The sequence below is a fragment of the Ctenocephalides felis genome, unplaced genomic scaffold (assembly GCF_003426905.1).
Source record: "Ctenocephalides felis isolate EL2017-DRISC unplaced genomic scaffold, ASM342690v1 CF-g0.4_SCAFFOLD_00845, whole genome shotgun sequence".
Classification (NCBI taxonomy): Eukaryota; Metazoa; Arthropoda; class Insecta; order Siphonaptera; family Pulicidae; genus Ctenocephalides; species Ctenocephalides felis.
Window position 1 is genome coordinate 2,439,064 of NW_020536999.1, and position 17,572 is coordinate 2,456,635.

A 17,572-nucleotide genomic window follows, 5' to 3' on the forward strand; every position below is an offset into this window, starting at 1 on the left:
CCTATTGAAATTAGTGAAAAGCAAGAATTTTTAGGGTATTCCTCTAAATGAGTGCTATTCACATTTGCTTTGACCAGTAAAAATTGTTTGCACGCACTAAAGGGGAATTCACTTAAATTTTTAAGCTAATGTTCGCAAACTATCGATACTATCGTTTGTTTCAGACTTTTTTCTTTCATAAATACTTTTTTGTGATATTCGCAAAAATTAAATTTGACAAAAAAAATTAAGTACATAAAATTTCAAATCGTGCTAAATGGAATAAAATCGTATAAAAAAATTAAAAATGTTCAATTTTCAAACCGTGTTATATCAAAACCGTGTACAAAAAGACCGTGTAAAAACAGACTTAGGTGTATATATATATATATATATATATATATATATATGAAGTGTTTGTTAACTATCTTTTATCAATCGATTATTTTTCTCGAACAATTCTCTATGCAAATTCAGTTTTCATTTATGCTAATTAAAAGCATTAACAATTGATGCGAAAGATTCATTTACGTATTTATTGCTATTTGTTTGTTTTTATTCACGCATTATTGTTAATTCAATTATTATTTTGATTCAATGGATGTCAAGGATTTTGTGATAGGATCCAGAAACATAATTTATAGATGATTAATTTTATATAATTTATATTAAATATATATATATATATATATATATATATATATATAATTATCCATCTGCATACAATGTGTACCGGAGGACGAGGGTAGTGCGCTGCGTGTTGTACATTAAATATTTATATTTCTCTAAATATATATATATATATATATATATTGTGTATATATATTGTGTATATTATAAATGTGAGTATTTCTCCTCGTCGTAATAAATGAATATAAAACTTCGTACTGTGTGGCGTGTATTCGAGAAATTGAGAGCAGAATTGTAATTCGCGTCGGCTGAACAACTGAATTTAGCATAAAATCGATGAAATTTGAAAACGGGCACAATAACCTAGCACACTAAATTCTGACATAAGTATATAATAAAAATTGATTAAAGGACCGACTAAGGTACAACAGTGATGTAGAAGAACTAGTGGTGTATCGAACTTTTTGTGCCTCATGAAAAAATGCTGGATCTCTGTGTTATATTGATAAATTAACTTTCTGAAGAATTTGTTTTTGCCAGGAAATCTGACTTACTAATTTTTTGTTTTCTGGACGTTTCAAGTGATTCTAAATCTTTTCAGAACGACTTTGGAAAAAGTATGTTTTTTGTGAGCCCCATTCTGAACCGATTTCGAAAATTTCAAAGCCATTTGAAGGGTTGTATCATTAAGAATCGTGCTCATTGGTTTTTGCATTTTTAATGAATATGGCGAGTGAGGTTTATGATCTTAGCGAACATCCTAAAATTTTAGAGGCTTTTGTTATAGGTTGATAAGCCTCATTTTATATTAGGACTAAAATTTACCTCACATATCAGGGAGGTTTATACAAATTGTCTTAAGGCAAAATGCCACTGACAACTAATTTGTACTTTTTTTGCCAAACATAAATGTATTTCATTATTCAGCAAAGATATAATGATTTAAGACATATTATAGCTTCAACAAAATAATATATCAAAGGCTTATCTACTTGAAGTAAATATTGTCGAGACTGATAAATAATTATACTGTTTATTTATTATTTTTATTTGTTCCATTGGCTTTGTATATAATGTTAATACATGCATATATATATATATATTATATATATATATATATTAGGGTGGTCCTTAGTATGGACATTTTCAAATTTTCTAGCTCACAAGGGCTCAAATGGTTTCAAATTGATAAAAAAAACAATTCTCGAAAAGTTTTAGCTCTCAATATTAACGTTTAGATAGAGCACAATTCAATCAAAAATTTGTATGGAAATAGCATGAACAATTTTTCAAAAATTTTGCAGAGCGACGAATTTTCAATAAAAAATGACACGAATTTTCACTTTTAATTCATTTGTCGCTAATTTATACCTAATTTTTTTCTTCTTAATTTTCAAAAAAATTGTCCATGTTATTCCCACAGGAATAATAAATATCCCACTTTGAGAGAATTGTTTTTTATCAATTGGGAACCATTTGAGCCCTTGTGAGCAAGGAAATTCGCAAATATCCGTATTGAGGACCACCCTAATATATATATATATATATATATATATATATATATAATAAAATTCGGCCTTATTACGATATTTGTGCTAAAGATGAAACGGTGCATCTCATCCAGGTGTAGTACTCGCAGTAATAAATCAATTAGATAAGAATGTTACAGTAATAGCTGTAATACATTTGTATAGGTATGTATGTATGTATGTGGAGGTTTGTATCATAGGCTCGTGCCTCTCTCGTTTGTGGAGAAAACACAAACATAGAAATGCAAACATTAATATCTAATCTCGAAGAATTCCATTTAACCAACTTACATACTTACGATTAGGCGTGGCACTCACAATCAGGCAATCAGATGGACAACACGACGGGATGACCTCACCACAAACACTAACACACACACAAACCGACGTCATCATATATACATATATACATACAAACATATATACATGCATACATTATTAAAATGACATTGTGGTAAAGTAGATTTTATATAAAGTTAAATACACTGCAGCCAGAAGATTTTTGGCTGGACCACTCTCACTCTCCTACATTGCATTCATTCACTATATCTTCGGGTACATATTAAAATTGGATTTATTCAAAATTTTATTCAAGACTTTGCTAAATTGTTTATATGAATTAGTAGTAAATTTTATCTAGTTTCTGCCGAGTTAAACAAAAAATAGTGTCATGTATAAAATTTTTGAGTTATTTTGAAAATTGTAAAAAAAATGTCCCGAAAACTTGTATTGCATACTTAGGACAATGTATAGGGGCGAGTTTGTATTGGATATATTCGAAAAAATTGTTTACAACTGTATTAAACTGGTTATAAGAATTAGTAGTAAATTTCATCAAGTTTCTGCTGATTTAAACAGAAAAGTGTGTCCTGGACAAAATTTTTGAGTTATTCAAAAAAAAAGTGTGCAAAAATGGACCCGAAAGCTTGTATAGGACAATATATAATTCGCGTTTATATTTAAATTATTTAAAATTTTTATTTAAGACTTCAATAAACTGTTTATAAGGATTAGTAGTAAATTTTACCTAGTTTCTGCTGAGTTAAACGAAAAAGAGTGTCCTGCACAAAATTTTTGAGTTATTTCGAAAATTGTAAAAAAATGTCCCGAAACCTTTTATTGCATATTTAGGTCAATGTCTTATACATTGACGAGTTTGTATTGGATTTACTTAAGAATTTTATTTAAGACTTCATTAAACTGTTTATAAGGATTAGTAGTAACCTTTATCTAGTTTCTGCTAAACTCAATGAAAAATAGTGTCCTGGATAAAATTTTTGAGTTATTCAAAAAACTGTGAAAAAATGCACCCGAAAGCTTGTATGTGACAATATATAATTGGCGTGATTCCATTGGATTTTTTTTTAATGTTTATTCAAGACTTCACTAAATTGTTTATGAGAATTAGTCGTAATTTTTATCTAGTTTCTGCTAAGTTAAACAAAAAAGCATTTCCTGGACAAAATTTTTGAGTTATTTCGAAATTTGTAAAAAATGTCCCGAAACCTTGTATTGCATACTTAGGACTATGCATAAGGACGAGTTTGTATTGGATTTACTTAAAATTTTTATTCAACACTTCAATCAATTGTTTATAAGGATTGGTAGTCAATTTTATCTAGTTCTTAGTAAAATATAACAACTTTTTTAGTATGTCAAATTCATTTCATTTTCATAAATTGTTTTCTACTTCTGGTGGTTTCAGAACTGTGGAATAGCTATACCTATGGTGTTAATACGAGCGTTTATTTAAATTTTTGAGACTGTCAACGTCTGAAAACTAACCTCCAAATAGCACACAAATCAAAATAACAGTAGTTTGACTCAGGCATATTTTATTTATAAATGCAACTCTAGAGTAGGTCTCATTTCGAACTCCTTAGTATTGCCATAATAACACTCCTTAGCTTATAATAACATTTTGAATGAAAAAAAGGCTTTTAATTAGGTCTCAATATTAAAATTTTGTACCAGGAATCACTTGCGCTTCTCTTACAATTCGTCTAAAATTCAACGTAAAATTCAGAACTAAATTCTATATATGTTCATTATATAATCTATATATATATATATATATATATATATATATATATATGTCATAAATATAATGATGTCGCCAATTAATTCATTTTTTATCGATCAACTTTTAAGAATCGATGTCAAAACATATTTTATCTTCGAAATCAAGTTTTCGGCTTCGTGTATACACGGTAACAACAAAAGCAAAAAAACATAATTTGTTGTTCAGATTCAAAACCATTTAATATTTTCTTTATTTTTATAATGGACACCTTTTATTTTCTTACTATATTTCATAAAAAATAATATACTTTGTATATCTATTGAATCTTGAATAAAACCGACTCTGCTGTAGATCAAGTTGAAATTCTATTCAAGGATAGAAAACTGAAAATCTACTAACAATAAGAGAAAAAAGAACTCAACCAACTTAGTGAGAACACTACTTATGTTAGTCTACTTTAGTTATTTGGTAAATTAGAAAATATTCTTTTAATTCTTTTCATTATTTCGCATATAAATAAATAAATACCTCGTTTTTGTAGAATGAACACTATACCCTTTATTTTTTATTCTTTTTTTTATGTATAAAAGACTCACAGATGAGCAAAATTAACCCTGTTTTTAAAATAGGATACCTCTTGCATATCTTAGTCATCGAATTTACATGTTCCTAGTCACAATTGAACTAATATCACCATTTGAGCTCAAATTTTAAGTCAAATCACATTTCTGGAACGGTCATTTATCAAAAATGCCGAAGTCATTTATCGCATTTATCCCCTTATATTTTTAGTTCGTTACCACTATTTCGTTTTGTTTGGCAAACTCTGAAGAGATTTATTAAAATCCGAATAGCTGTTGAGTGGCATTGCAGATTATATGATATATATATATATATATATATATATATAATTACTAGGTATGCAATTAATTAATTACCTCAATCGATAATTAACTTGTCCTGCCCTGCCCAGCTTCGAATTGTGCTCTCAGTGTGTTATCGAAGAATTTCATATCAATTAGCGGCGAGTCGAAGCCGAGATCGTTAGTTCCACTCCAAATCATATCGAACGATTTTTTCCCAAAGAATTCCTCCTCTTATTCTGCTCCCGTCGCGTTCTGCTACAATGGACACACTTATTATTATACATCAGTAATAATAATAATAATAATAGTGATGGTAAGGAGATACATCTCCTCTAATTCCATTATTGATTATCGATATATCAATAATCAGATCGATGGAGTTGTTGACACTTTTCCATTTGTTCTTTGGAAGCAAGGAGCATTTTTTGTAACACTTTACTTGCTTCTTGATCCTCATGGTTGTGCAATTGATTATTGCCATACACTATCAAATAAGTATTTCTTATTGCATCTTCTTCAATTTTTTACGACGAGTTATTTTTTATGTCCCTATATTTTTTCCTCCATTAACTTTAACGAGTGCTATTCAATTATATAACGTGGTGTTTATTAGTTGCAGTTTTATTTTTTAGATTATGACCATTTATGAGCACTTTCGAATATGACATGATTGCATTGCATTAGCGAAAAGAATACTTTTCTGGTCATATAACCGATCAGGAATTTAATTGTTGGTGGTTACTTAATCGAACCGTCATTTGATTATGCAAATTTTAGGAACTAATTAGATAATTAGATCGATTAGTAAAGTAAGTGGATCATAAAAGCTAATGCTGAAGACGTGCAAGTTTCAGATTTCTTTATTTTAAGTTTCTTGCCTCAAAGAGGGTAATAAAATAAAGTGTTAACTTTATCTAAATGTATAAAGTTCATAATTAAAATGTAAATATATTTTTTTTTAGGCCAAGCAGCGTGCCAGCGTGAAATGGCTCCTGGCAAAGGCTTACAACAATCGGGTGCCGGAAAATATGCGAGAGCCTTTCTACAGGGACCACGAGGTAATTTTTTTTTATTAATTTTATTATATAGAATAAGGGGGGATAAAAGAACTGAGTAATTTCGAGTATCTAAGATCCTAAGAATCTCTGCATTCTAGATATCTTAAAATGTGCATCCGAATGTCTGGATCCTGAGAATATAAAGTTTGTTCTAAAGAGTCCTCGATTTTGTTGCTAAGGATCCAGACTCCCCAAGAATACAATTTCCAAGAATTCTGATTTGAAGAATACAGATCCCAAGCAAAAATGCCCCCAATAATCCAGATTCCTAAAATCCAGATTCCAAAAACTCAGATTTTAAAAAACAAAAAAATCCCAAATGAAATTGATTCCTCCGTGTATGTATATTCCAAAAAATCTCGTTTTTATGCCTAAAGATCTGGATTTGGATGATCCGGATATCTAATGCAGATTTTTAAGAATACTGATTTCTGGGTATTGAGATTTCTTGGTATTTGCATTTTTAAAAATGTGCATTTCAAAGAAAGTGAATTTTAAAAATAAAAATCCAGACTTTAAGATTTCTAAAGGGAACATGAGGTAAATTTTTATCCAAAATCATGTATAGGATAAGGGGTAAAACGGGGTAAAAAGGGGAAACCTTCAAAGATCCAATCAGAAAGATCTGGATTCGAGCATCTGGTGGATATTAAAGAATCTGAATATATAATGGAGATAATTAGGAATCTGGATGTCAAAAAATTCATATTGCAGAGAAAATGAATTTCAAAATTCCAAAAACAAGATAATTGCGTTGTAAGGAATTGCAATTATTTGGATTACGAAGATCTGAATTTCAAGGATCTAGATTCCGCAGATACGAATTTCAAGGATCTTAAATCCGAAAATTCGAATTTTAAGGATCTGGATTCCGCAGATTCGTATTTCAAGAGCCTTAAATCCGGAGATTCGAATTTCAAGATCTGGATGCCATAGATTCGAATTTTAAGGATCTGGATTTTGGAGATTCGAATTTTAAGGATCTGGATTCTGGAGATTTGAATTTCAAAGATCTTGAATCCTTCTAGAATTTCAAGGATATTGATTGAGGAGATTTTTAAATTCAAAGATCTAGATTTTAGAGATTCGGATTTTAAAGATCTTTTGTTTATTTTAATTTCATTCTGCAATCTATAAAAATAATTATATTTAGCAGAGAATGCTGACAAGTTGTTTACAATTGATTGTTTACAAATTAGTATAAAAGCCTAGTGGCGTATTTACTATAGTTAATATAAAAAAAAACTGAAGACAAATATGGAGAAAAAAATATATAAAAATAAACTGATAAAGGATCTTGACTCTGGAAATTCGTGTTTAAGGTTTTGAATTCCGAAGATTTGAATTTCAAGGATCTGAATTCCGTAGATTCGAATTTCGATGATTCTGATTTCGGAGATTCCAATTTCAAAGATCTGTACTCCGCAAATTCGAATTTCAAAGGTCGAGATTCCGGAAATTCGAGTTTTAAGAATGTCTGGATTCCGAACATTTAATTTTCAAACATCTGGCTTACTGGAATTTCAAGGATCTGGATTTGAATTTATAAAAACTCTTTTCTGAATATTTGAATTTAAGAATCTGTTTTCTGAATAACTAAATGTAAAGAATCTGGAATCCAGAAATCTTGGCCTAAAATTTATATTATATAGGTCTGGATTGATTGTAGGGATTAGTATTTTAACAACAACCCTCTAACTAATAAATTCCATTTGCTCATATTCAATTTATCTTTTTTTTCAGGATCGTGAGCAACTGCGTCCTCAAATTGCCACCAGGCTCGCCTCATGCGAGCTGTACGGCCTGGCGCTGTCCAGCGCCTACGGGGACCCTCTCTGCAGGGTGCTCGGGCACCAGGCCGTCCTTACAGCCCTTGCCAGGAAGGGATGTCTGGTGCAATCGAATAGGGAACTCACTGAAACCGTACTGATTCAGACAAACCCACTCAGAATTGTAAGTAGATAGAAGACAATTGAGAAATTGTATCTCTAAAGTAATTTAATACTTATTAATATACTAGATATTGAGAAATTGTAAACAATTTAAATCTACCAATGCACTTCTTTGCATGTACTATTCTATTGTACGTTCAAAATTAGAATATGCTTCGATTATTTGGTATCCTCATCAAATCAACAACTCGGATGCGATAGAGAAGGTTCAGCGAAAATTTCTGAAATACCTTTATTATAAAACATATAAAATTTACCCTGAACGTGGCTTTGACCACAATACATTACTAAAAGAATTTGATATTCCTTCCCTTGCCTCACGTCGATTTATCTGTACAATTATGTTCTTATTTAAACTTTGCAATAATTCTATAGACTGCCTCTTATTCTCAATCAACTATCCTTCAATGTTCCAAGGCTATCTACGCGTTCACAATTATTTTTCAATTATCCTACTCTTAAATCTAATTCTCTTTTAAATTCGCCTATTTTACTTATGTCCTCTAACTTTAACTTAATTAATAATGAAATAGATATTCACAACACTTCACCTAATCAAATAATCTCCATCTGCACAAGTTAACCTTTTTATTTTCTTTTCAAATATCTCATTATTTTATCTTATTCTGTTTATAAATAATATTATTACATTCTGCATTATATGTAATTTTATCTTAAGCATTTTATGTTACTAACTATATATTGTAATTTTGTATATATTTTAATTGTTATTCATTATGTAAAATAATTGTATTTTTGAATCCTTTTTGGAGAAATCTGTGGGCTATATATTTAAATAAATAAATAAAAAAATAAATAAATAGATGACCCAGCAGACGTTGTCCTGTACCCACATCTACATTTTTTTAATATCCTATACTAATATTTACCGTTTACCTAAAAATAATAAATATTGTTTTTCGAATTAGAACTGCTTAAAATAAAATTATGATTCTCAATTCCCACAGTTAACACTTTAATTATCCCTTTAACAAATATTAAAATATGTTCAATAAAATAGTATATTAAAAATTATACACTGCAATTTATAGAACAAATTTATTTCCAATAGCTCAATTTATTTTAATGCCAAGGGTTATCCAATATTTTTAGTCATACCTGTAGATGTGGATGAATAATTTTTTTGTTTATTCACGACTAAAACATTGATTTTTTAAATTTATCACACAAAAAATCATCGTCTGCCTTTGTGATTTATAGCATAAGATATACGTATTGGAAATTGAAGTATTTTAAAAGGTGTAACAAAATCAGAAAGAATTAGTTTCTAGTAACACTTGCGGCCCGTTTAATAACGTTTTTGTATATAAATAAAACTACGAACAAAACTACTTACTACAATTTAATCATAATTAATTAATATTTACGCAGAACATTCTATTAAAAGTAATTAAACATCATCTGTCAAAAACGTTTGACATTTGACGTATTAGCCACCGTCCATCGTTTTATTCAAATTACGCTTCTACAAAAATGTTCAAATTAAAAATGTAAAGTTTCTACGCGATTTTGAAATAATATCTCACCTTTCCGACCATCTCTGAATCGGCACGAATTTTTCAAGACTAAGACTGGCCAAATCGGTTTAGCCGTTTTCGAGTTTTATTAAGACATTTGAAAGAGAGCTCCATTTTTATATATAAGATTAACATAACAATATTATATTCTTCCAGGATGCTCACATGTGCGTGATAGAATCCATAATGGCGGTGTACGCGAAGGAGGTCTGCTCCAACCAGCGCGTAAGCGCCGCCCTGGACAGAATGACGCGAAATGCAGGTGTCAGTATTAATATTGGGGCTGAGGATGCGCGTTTGACGCCTGTGGCGGGCGTCATGGAGCACGAGACGGAACTTTTGCGATGGGTTGACAGGGCGGCGGTCTGTCTGGCCGCGAGAAATAGACAGGTAAGCATTCTTTCAAACAAGGTATAGGGTCCGCCCATAGACTTTATACAATACATGGACTGCTAGGTGAGCGCATAAAAAGTGTCAAAATATGTTCTATGGTATGAGGGCATATGAGGGTAATTTCGCGGCCGAGATATGTCAAATACGAACACGAACTATACCGAGATTAGTCGAATGCTCTCGATCGCGTAAATTTTACAGTTACGAGATGTTTGATCGCTCGTGTTTTTTACCTATAAGAGGATAAAAATATGCGTTTTAAAATTTTTTGAAGCAGACAAATTCTAATAAGAAGTAAAATGTCTTCTAAAATGTGTTTGGTCTGTGGTAAAATGTACTTAACAAATAGAATGCACCATGAAGAACATAAAAAAGCGAAGTTGATAAACATGTACGCCACTTTCCAAAAATTGTGCTTTTTAAACACCAATAATAAATATATTACATTTAAACAAATATTTCATTATTACACAATATTTTATTATTAAACAAATATTTCTTTCTAATTTCCATAATAGCTCTAGTCAACTGTTCTTATTTTCAGTGAATTTAAACATTTTTTTATTTTTTTTTCTGATTTCCCTTGAACACTTTAACTAAAATAAATAAACTAGTTGTAAGTGGAATTCTGTCTTGAGGCAATTATGGCATCGTGCCTTAAGGCAAATTGCTGGAACTTCCCGTACCGTAACGAAATGTTCGAGGAATACTGAATGTTTTCAAATAGATTATTATTAATATTGTAACATTGTCTAATATTTATAAGAATTATATAAACTGAATTGCAGAATTGAAATTATTTGTTTAAAGTATATTAGAACTATAGTCAGAATTAAAAATAAAATAAAAAAAAAAGTTGAATTTTTTTTCCAAAATCAATTATTTTGTTAAGACAAGCAGAAAGTTCTTTGAATCATTTAAATCGGACGCTTAGTTCTTTCAAAAACCGCCATTTTTTACATATTTAGCTCCGTATCTTCGAAATGGCGGGACCTGCCTTTGCCAAAAACTATAAACACTTCTTCCAATCATTACTAATTGAATGTTTTTTAGATCATTCAAATCCGTTACTCCGTTCTCTCAAAAGGTCGATTTTTTATTTTTTGCACTCTTTGCTTCGTATTTCCGAAACGGCTAGACCTGCCTTTGCCAAAAACTAATCAGCTCTTTTCCCTATCGATAGGAATCGAATGTTTTTTGAACTATTCAAATCGGTTGATCCGTACGCCCGAAAACGTGGACGAAAATTTGTATCCATACATACATACACACACACACACACATCCATTTTTTCTGAGGTATGCCAAAATGTTCAGAAACCTTCAAAACGTCGAGAAATGTAAAAATTTTCAATTCCGATTTTCGGCCCATTACAATAACTTACCCTACGGGAAGTTAATAAATAAATAGTTCATTACATTCATTAGTTCAACATAAATTGTATATTATATAATATTTTCCCAACAATTTCGAACACACGGACTTTCATTTGACGTTTAAGCAATCGAGTTTGACATATCTCGGCCGCGAAATTACCCTCATATGCCCTCATACCATAGAACATCTTTTGACACTTTTGTACCTGAGAAATGTATGGGGACTAGCAGTCCATGTATATAAGGTCTATGGGTCCGCCAAATATTTTTTTTTACAAACTACTGTATATTTTCTAAAATTTATTTTTTTATTTGGAAGTACAATCCTTTCAGTTCATAATGAAATTATTTCATTTAATAATGATTATAATAATTTCATTCAAAAATGAAGAAAAAAGTCTCGGCTGAGCGTTGAAAAAAAATGAAAATGAAAAATGTTAGATGGCATACCTTATACATACTTGGTAATCTTTGTTTATTATTATTAACTTCCCGTAGAGTAGTTACAGTAATGGGCCGAAAATCGAAAATGAAATTTTTGCATTTCTCGACGTTTTGAAAGTTTCTGAACATTTTTAAAGGGCATACCTCAGAAAAAATGGATGTGTGTGTGTGTGTGTGTGTTTTGTATGTCCGCATTTTTTCGTCCACGTTTTCGGGCACACGGATCAACCGATTTGAATGGTTTAAAAAACATTCGATCCCTATTGATAGGGAGATGTGCTGATTAGTTTTTGCAATCCATTTGCAATTAAAATGGAAGAAATTAATTTTTTAAACTTAAAAGCCGAAGTAACAAGTGATATTACCTCGCGACTCAGATTTTCTCAAGTGCCTATGCATGAATTTTGGATACAAATCAAATCAGAATATCCCCTACAATCGGAAATGGCAATAAACAAATTACTGCCATTTTGTTCAACATATTTATGTGAATCATCCTTTTTCATATTAACTTACATAAAATCAAAATACCGTTTAACATTAATAAACGTTGAAAATTTATTACGATCTGCACTAACTCAAATTGAGCCTAGATTTAATTATTTGTGTAAAAATAAACAATCACATCCGTCACATTAATATTGTTTGATGTTAATAATATGTTTTCATTGAAAAAAATGTTACAAAAGTTTATTTTTTCTATTGAATAAATATATAGTTTTATGTCAACGTTTCCAATTATATATATGTGGCATGAATGAGTACATATTCTTTACCTTTAATCCTTATTTTATTTACATTGTAAAATAGTGTGATATTACATCTACATCTACGGTTAATATATATTTCATTATATGGAGGGAGGGGGTCGTTTAAAATTTCCTAAGCTTGAAAGGGGTCGCTATATAAAAAAGTTTAAGAAGCCCTGATCTAAAAAACATTCTATTTGTAATGATTGGGAGAAGAGGTGATTAGTTTTTGGCAAAGACAGGTCTCGCCATTTCGAAGATACAGAGCTAAATGTGCAAAAAATGGCAGTTTTTGAGTGAACTAAGAGTTCGATTTGAATGATCTAAAAACTTCCTGCTTGTATTGACAAAACAATTTGCTTTATATGATAAGAAATTATTACATCTTTTTTTATTTTCCATAAAATATTTTTGTAATTTTGGATTAAAAATTTGAATCAAAAAATCACCCAAGCTAAACACAGTCTAAGCGCCACTCTGGTACAAATGTTTTACCCAAGTGCGTTTAGACTGTTTATGTACTGGAGCATTTTTTCAATTTTGTGAAAACTATTGGAAAATGCGAAAATGTCGCCAAGTTAAGCACAGTATAAGTGAAAATGTCGCACAGAATTATTTGCAAATGCGTTTAGACTGTGACTATACGGGAGCACTTTTTTAAATTTGGGTAAATTAGGCAACTTTTTTTATAATTGAATTCGAAATGAAATAACGATTGTTAATGTTCTGGATATAAATTGATTCATGATTTATGATTTACATTTGATTTGCTCAGATATAACAAGATAGCAAAAATAATGAAAGTTACAGTATTTGTAATAATATATTTGAAAACGTTTAAAATTTCTCGAATATTTCATTACGGTACGGGAAGTTCCAGCAATTTACCTTAAGGCACTATGCCATACAACACTAGTTATTTATTATTTTATTTTTGCAGAATGGTGAAGAGAAAGAAAGCAGCAAATCGTTATCGGAGTTTCCTCGAGTCAGAGAATACAAGGACCTTTGTGATGGCATCGCTCTGGCAGCTTTGGTGTCCTTTTATTGTCCCGATGAACTGCCTGCTGATAAAATACAAGTACAGAACAATTATTTACTAGAAATAACACTATCTTATTTTTATTGTATTTTTTTGTTTCCAGTTGTCTAATCTACCAACGGTGCAGCAAAGTGTACACAACTTGTCCTTAGTCCAACAGTTTTCACAGAATGCACTGCCCTTTTCTGTTTTTCATATGACTCCTGAAGATATTACATACATGAGAGGGTAAGAAATTATGGAACTCATGACTAAAATATTTGTTGGTTTCCGTATGACGAGTCTCACCAATTTGTGGTTTAAATCATTTGTGGTTTTAATCATTTGTATATAGAAATTAAAATTAATTACTTGGTTAATTAATTAAGATGGTAACTATTTTTTTATTATTTTAGAGCAATGAAACAGAACCTGGTCGTGTTCCTCGCAGATTTGTTCACCGTCTTAGAAATCCATCCTGCAAAATGTGTTCGATATGCTGGATCACGTAAGAATAAATTATACTCACATATAAATTTTTATTACATATTTGTTTTTATTTTTTTAATTTTGGTTGTGTATTTAGCGAAAGTTTCTTGCTTCTTTCCCTATCGTACATGTAAACAGATTGTGATACAATGCATATTTCGATTTTAAGGTTTGATGCACCAAATGATTTTGATGATTATCCAAGAAGGTAGAATTATAATCATGTAATAATATTTGTATTTATTTTAATCGTTTGCCCAAACACAAATCTTAAATTAATATTAGAACGTTAGTTAAAATATTTTACTATCAGACTTTATTTTTAAAATCATATTTTAAATCATTAAACAACTGACTTTCTGGTTTATAAGGAAATTCTTATTAATATGCACCCATACCTCAATTTTCATAGGAATTACATTCGAAACGACGCAATTGAACAAATTAAACTAACAATTTTTTAGCAAAGCATTTAAAGATTCTAGGTAACTTCCAGGGTTACGAAAATACTATTTTATAAAACTAAAAAGAAAAAAAAATACACGGGCAATTACAACAAAATTTTTCTTAAAATCAATTTTGAAATTATTTTATTAAAAATAATTTATTAAAAATAATTTATAATTAACCCTTTCGGAGAATGCACTTTCAAGGATCTGGATTCTGGCAATTTCAAGGATGACGATCTCGAAGATTCAAAATTAAAGTATATAAATTCCAGAGATTTGAATTTCAGGGATTTTAAATCAGTAAATTTGAATTTCAAGGACCTGTATTCCGAAAAATCGAATTTCAAGGATATAGTGCCGGGCATTTAAATTCCAAGGATCTTAAATCCAATGATTAGAATTTCAAGAATTTGGATTTAGGAAATCGAATTTTAAGGATCTGGATTTCGGATATTCGGACTTTTAAGATCTGGATTGCTATTATTCGAATTTGGAGGTCTTAAGATTCCGTCGATTTGAATTTCAAGAATCTAAATCCGGGAGATTCGAATTTCAAGGATATCGGTTTCCAAGATTTGAATTTCAAGGATCTCGGTTCCGGAAATTCGAATTTCAAGGATCTGAATATTTTGGAGATTCGAATTTCAAGGATCTGAAGATTACGGAGATACGAATTTCAAGGTTTTATATTCCGGAGATTTTAATTTCAAGGACCTTAAGATTCGGGAAATTCGAATTTAAAGGATCTCGAGATTTTGGTGATTCAAATTTAAAGGATCCTGGATTCTGGAAATTCGAATTTCAAAAATCTGAGTTCTAGAGATTCGAATTCCAAGAATCTCGGTGCTGGAAAATCGAATTTTATGGATCTGGATTCCGCAAACTCTAATTTCAAGGGAGGACTTGAATTTCAAGGATATTCTGATTTCACCGATTCGAATCTGGTTGCCACAGATATGATTTTTTGAGATTCAAATTCGGAACTGTATTCTGGACATTCCAGTTTCAAGGATCTGGAGTCCGGAAAATCAAATTTCAAGTATCTGGAGTCCGCAGATACGGAATTTCAAGGATCTCATTTCAAGGAAACAATTTATAATTAACCCTTTCGGAGATTTGAATTTCAAGGATTTGGATTCTGGAGATACTAATTATAGGGATCTGGATTTCGCAGATTCGAATTTTACGGATCTGGATTCCGCAGATTCACATTTTAAGGGCTTTGTTTCAAGGATCTGGATTCGAGAAGTTTGAATATTAAGGATCTCGGTTTCTACAAATTCCAATTTCAAGATCTGAAGATTCTGGAGATACGAAGTTTAAGGAAATGTGTTTCGAAGATTCCAATTTTAAGAACCTGAGATTCCGGAGATTTGAATTTCAAAGGTTTGGATTCTTGAGATACGAATTTCATGGATCTGTATTTAGCAGATTTGAATTTCTCAAGGATGTGGATTCCGGAAATTCGAAATTCAAGAATGTAGGTTCTTCAGATTTAAATTCCCAGAATCTGGATACCGAAAGTTCGAATTTCGAGGGTTTGAATTCCAAGGTTCTGGATTCCAGAAAATCGAATTTCAAGGATCTGGATTCCGTAGATTAGAATTTTAAGGATTTGCATTCCGCATATGTGGACTTCAGAAATTTAAATTTCAAGGATCTCGACTATAATCGAGAAATTTGAGTTTCAAGGATCTGGATTCCGCAGATAAGAATTTCAAGGATCTACATTTCGCGTAGATTCGAGTTTTAAGAATCTGGATTCTCCGGATATACGAATTCCAAAGGTCTACTTTCCGGAGATCTGATTTGCAAAAACCTGAATATTCCGGAGATTAGAATTTTAGGGATATTAATATTGCGGATATACGAATTTCAATGATCTACATTCCGCAAATTTCAAGGGTTTGGATTCCGAAAATTCCAATTTTAAACTCTGGATTCCACAAATTAGACTTTTCATTAATTTTACTCGGACTCAAAACAATGCAACTTTGGAAACGCAATGGCGTTCAGTGAGTAACTGTAAACAGTAAAAAAAACGCAAAGCGAGGTATGGGTGTACTTTTGTTTATAACAAAATGCAATCAGTTTTTAATCAATTTTGGATATCATGCATAAAAGTTTTTGGATTCAGAAAGTAGTCGGGTAGTATTTGGTGCATTCAAATCTTAAAATCATCTGCTCGATTTGTTGTACATGTTTGTATATTATTTTTGGTAAAATTGCTTTGGTACATATATATATATATATATATATATATATATATATATATATATATACATATATATATATATATATATATATATATATATATACATATATATATATGCAATTCGGGGATGGTGGCGGATAAGGCAAAGGTCAAATACCAAGTACATAAATTTATATTCACCACAGTAGTAGTAAATTTGCATTGCATTGCATAACACAACCCTATATCTATTACCCCCAATCGATTCTATCGTTGTTCCCTCCGATCTGACAATGTCCTCCGTAGACGACGATTCGGAATCATCATCCTACGTCGAACTGGAGCAGACGACGGCGGTGGTTGTCGCCTCTAGGCGTCTGCCCCTGTGCCACGCCCACCGCATGCAGAACGAACCACAGATACCGGATTTGCGCGGAGGTGCCGGCGGTGGTGCCGGCGGTGCCCAATTTGTCACCAGCCCGGGAGGTGCGGGGCATTGTAACAATTTTAAAGCTTTAGTAGTAGTAGATAGATAGGTGCATGATTAGTAGTAATAGTATGTAGTAAAAGTAGTTGTAGTTGAGAGCTTTTTGCGCTTGTGTGGAGGTTGTTCATATAAAACTGTTTTGGTGTTCGGATATTTTTTTTTAACTTCCCGAAGGAGAAGTTTATGTTTTCATAAAAAAATCCGACTCGCTAATTTTATGTTTTCTCGACGTTTCAAGCCATTCTGAATCGAATGAGATCAAATTTGGAAAAAGTATGTGTGTGTGTGTATGTGTGTGTGTGAGTGTGTGAGTGTGTGAGTGTGTGAGTGTGTGAGTGTGTGAACAGATTTTTTGCCGTAAAGCGACGTTTTCTCCAAAACGTATGGACCGATTT

At 31.1% G+C, this 17,572-nt stretch overlaps 1 protein-coding gene across 1 annotated transcript in view; it reads left to right on the plus strand.

The window, feature by feature from the left end:
* The window catches only part of LOC113364044 (patronin-like), a 64,288-nt gene that overhangs the window by 11,761 nt on the left and 34,955 nt on the right, over positions 1-17,572 (plus strand). The window contains exons 2-8 of the mRNA XM_026606504.1: positions 5,990-6,085; positions 7,829-8,038; positions 9,732-9,965; positions 13,478-13,618; positions 13,683-13,807; positions 13,975-14,066; positions 16,997-17,176. Coding sequence (XP_026462289.1) covers positions 5,990-6,085; positions 7,829-8,038; positions 9,732-9,965; positions 13,478-13,618; positions 13,683-13,807; positions 13,975-14,066; positions 16,997-17,176 — 1,078 coding nt within the window. The remainder of the gene's footprint in view (positions 1-5,989; positions 6,086-7,828; positions 8,039-9,731; positions 9,966-13,477; positions 13,619-13,682; positions 13,808-13,974; positions 14,067-16,996; positions 17,177-17,572) is intronic.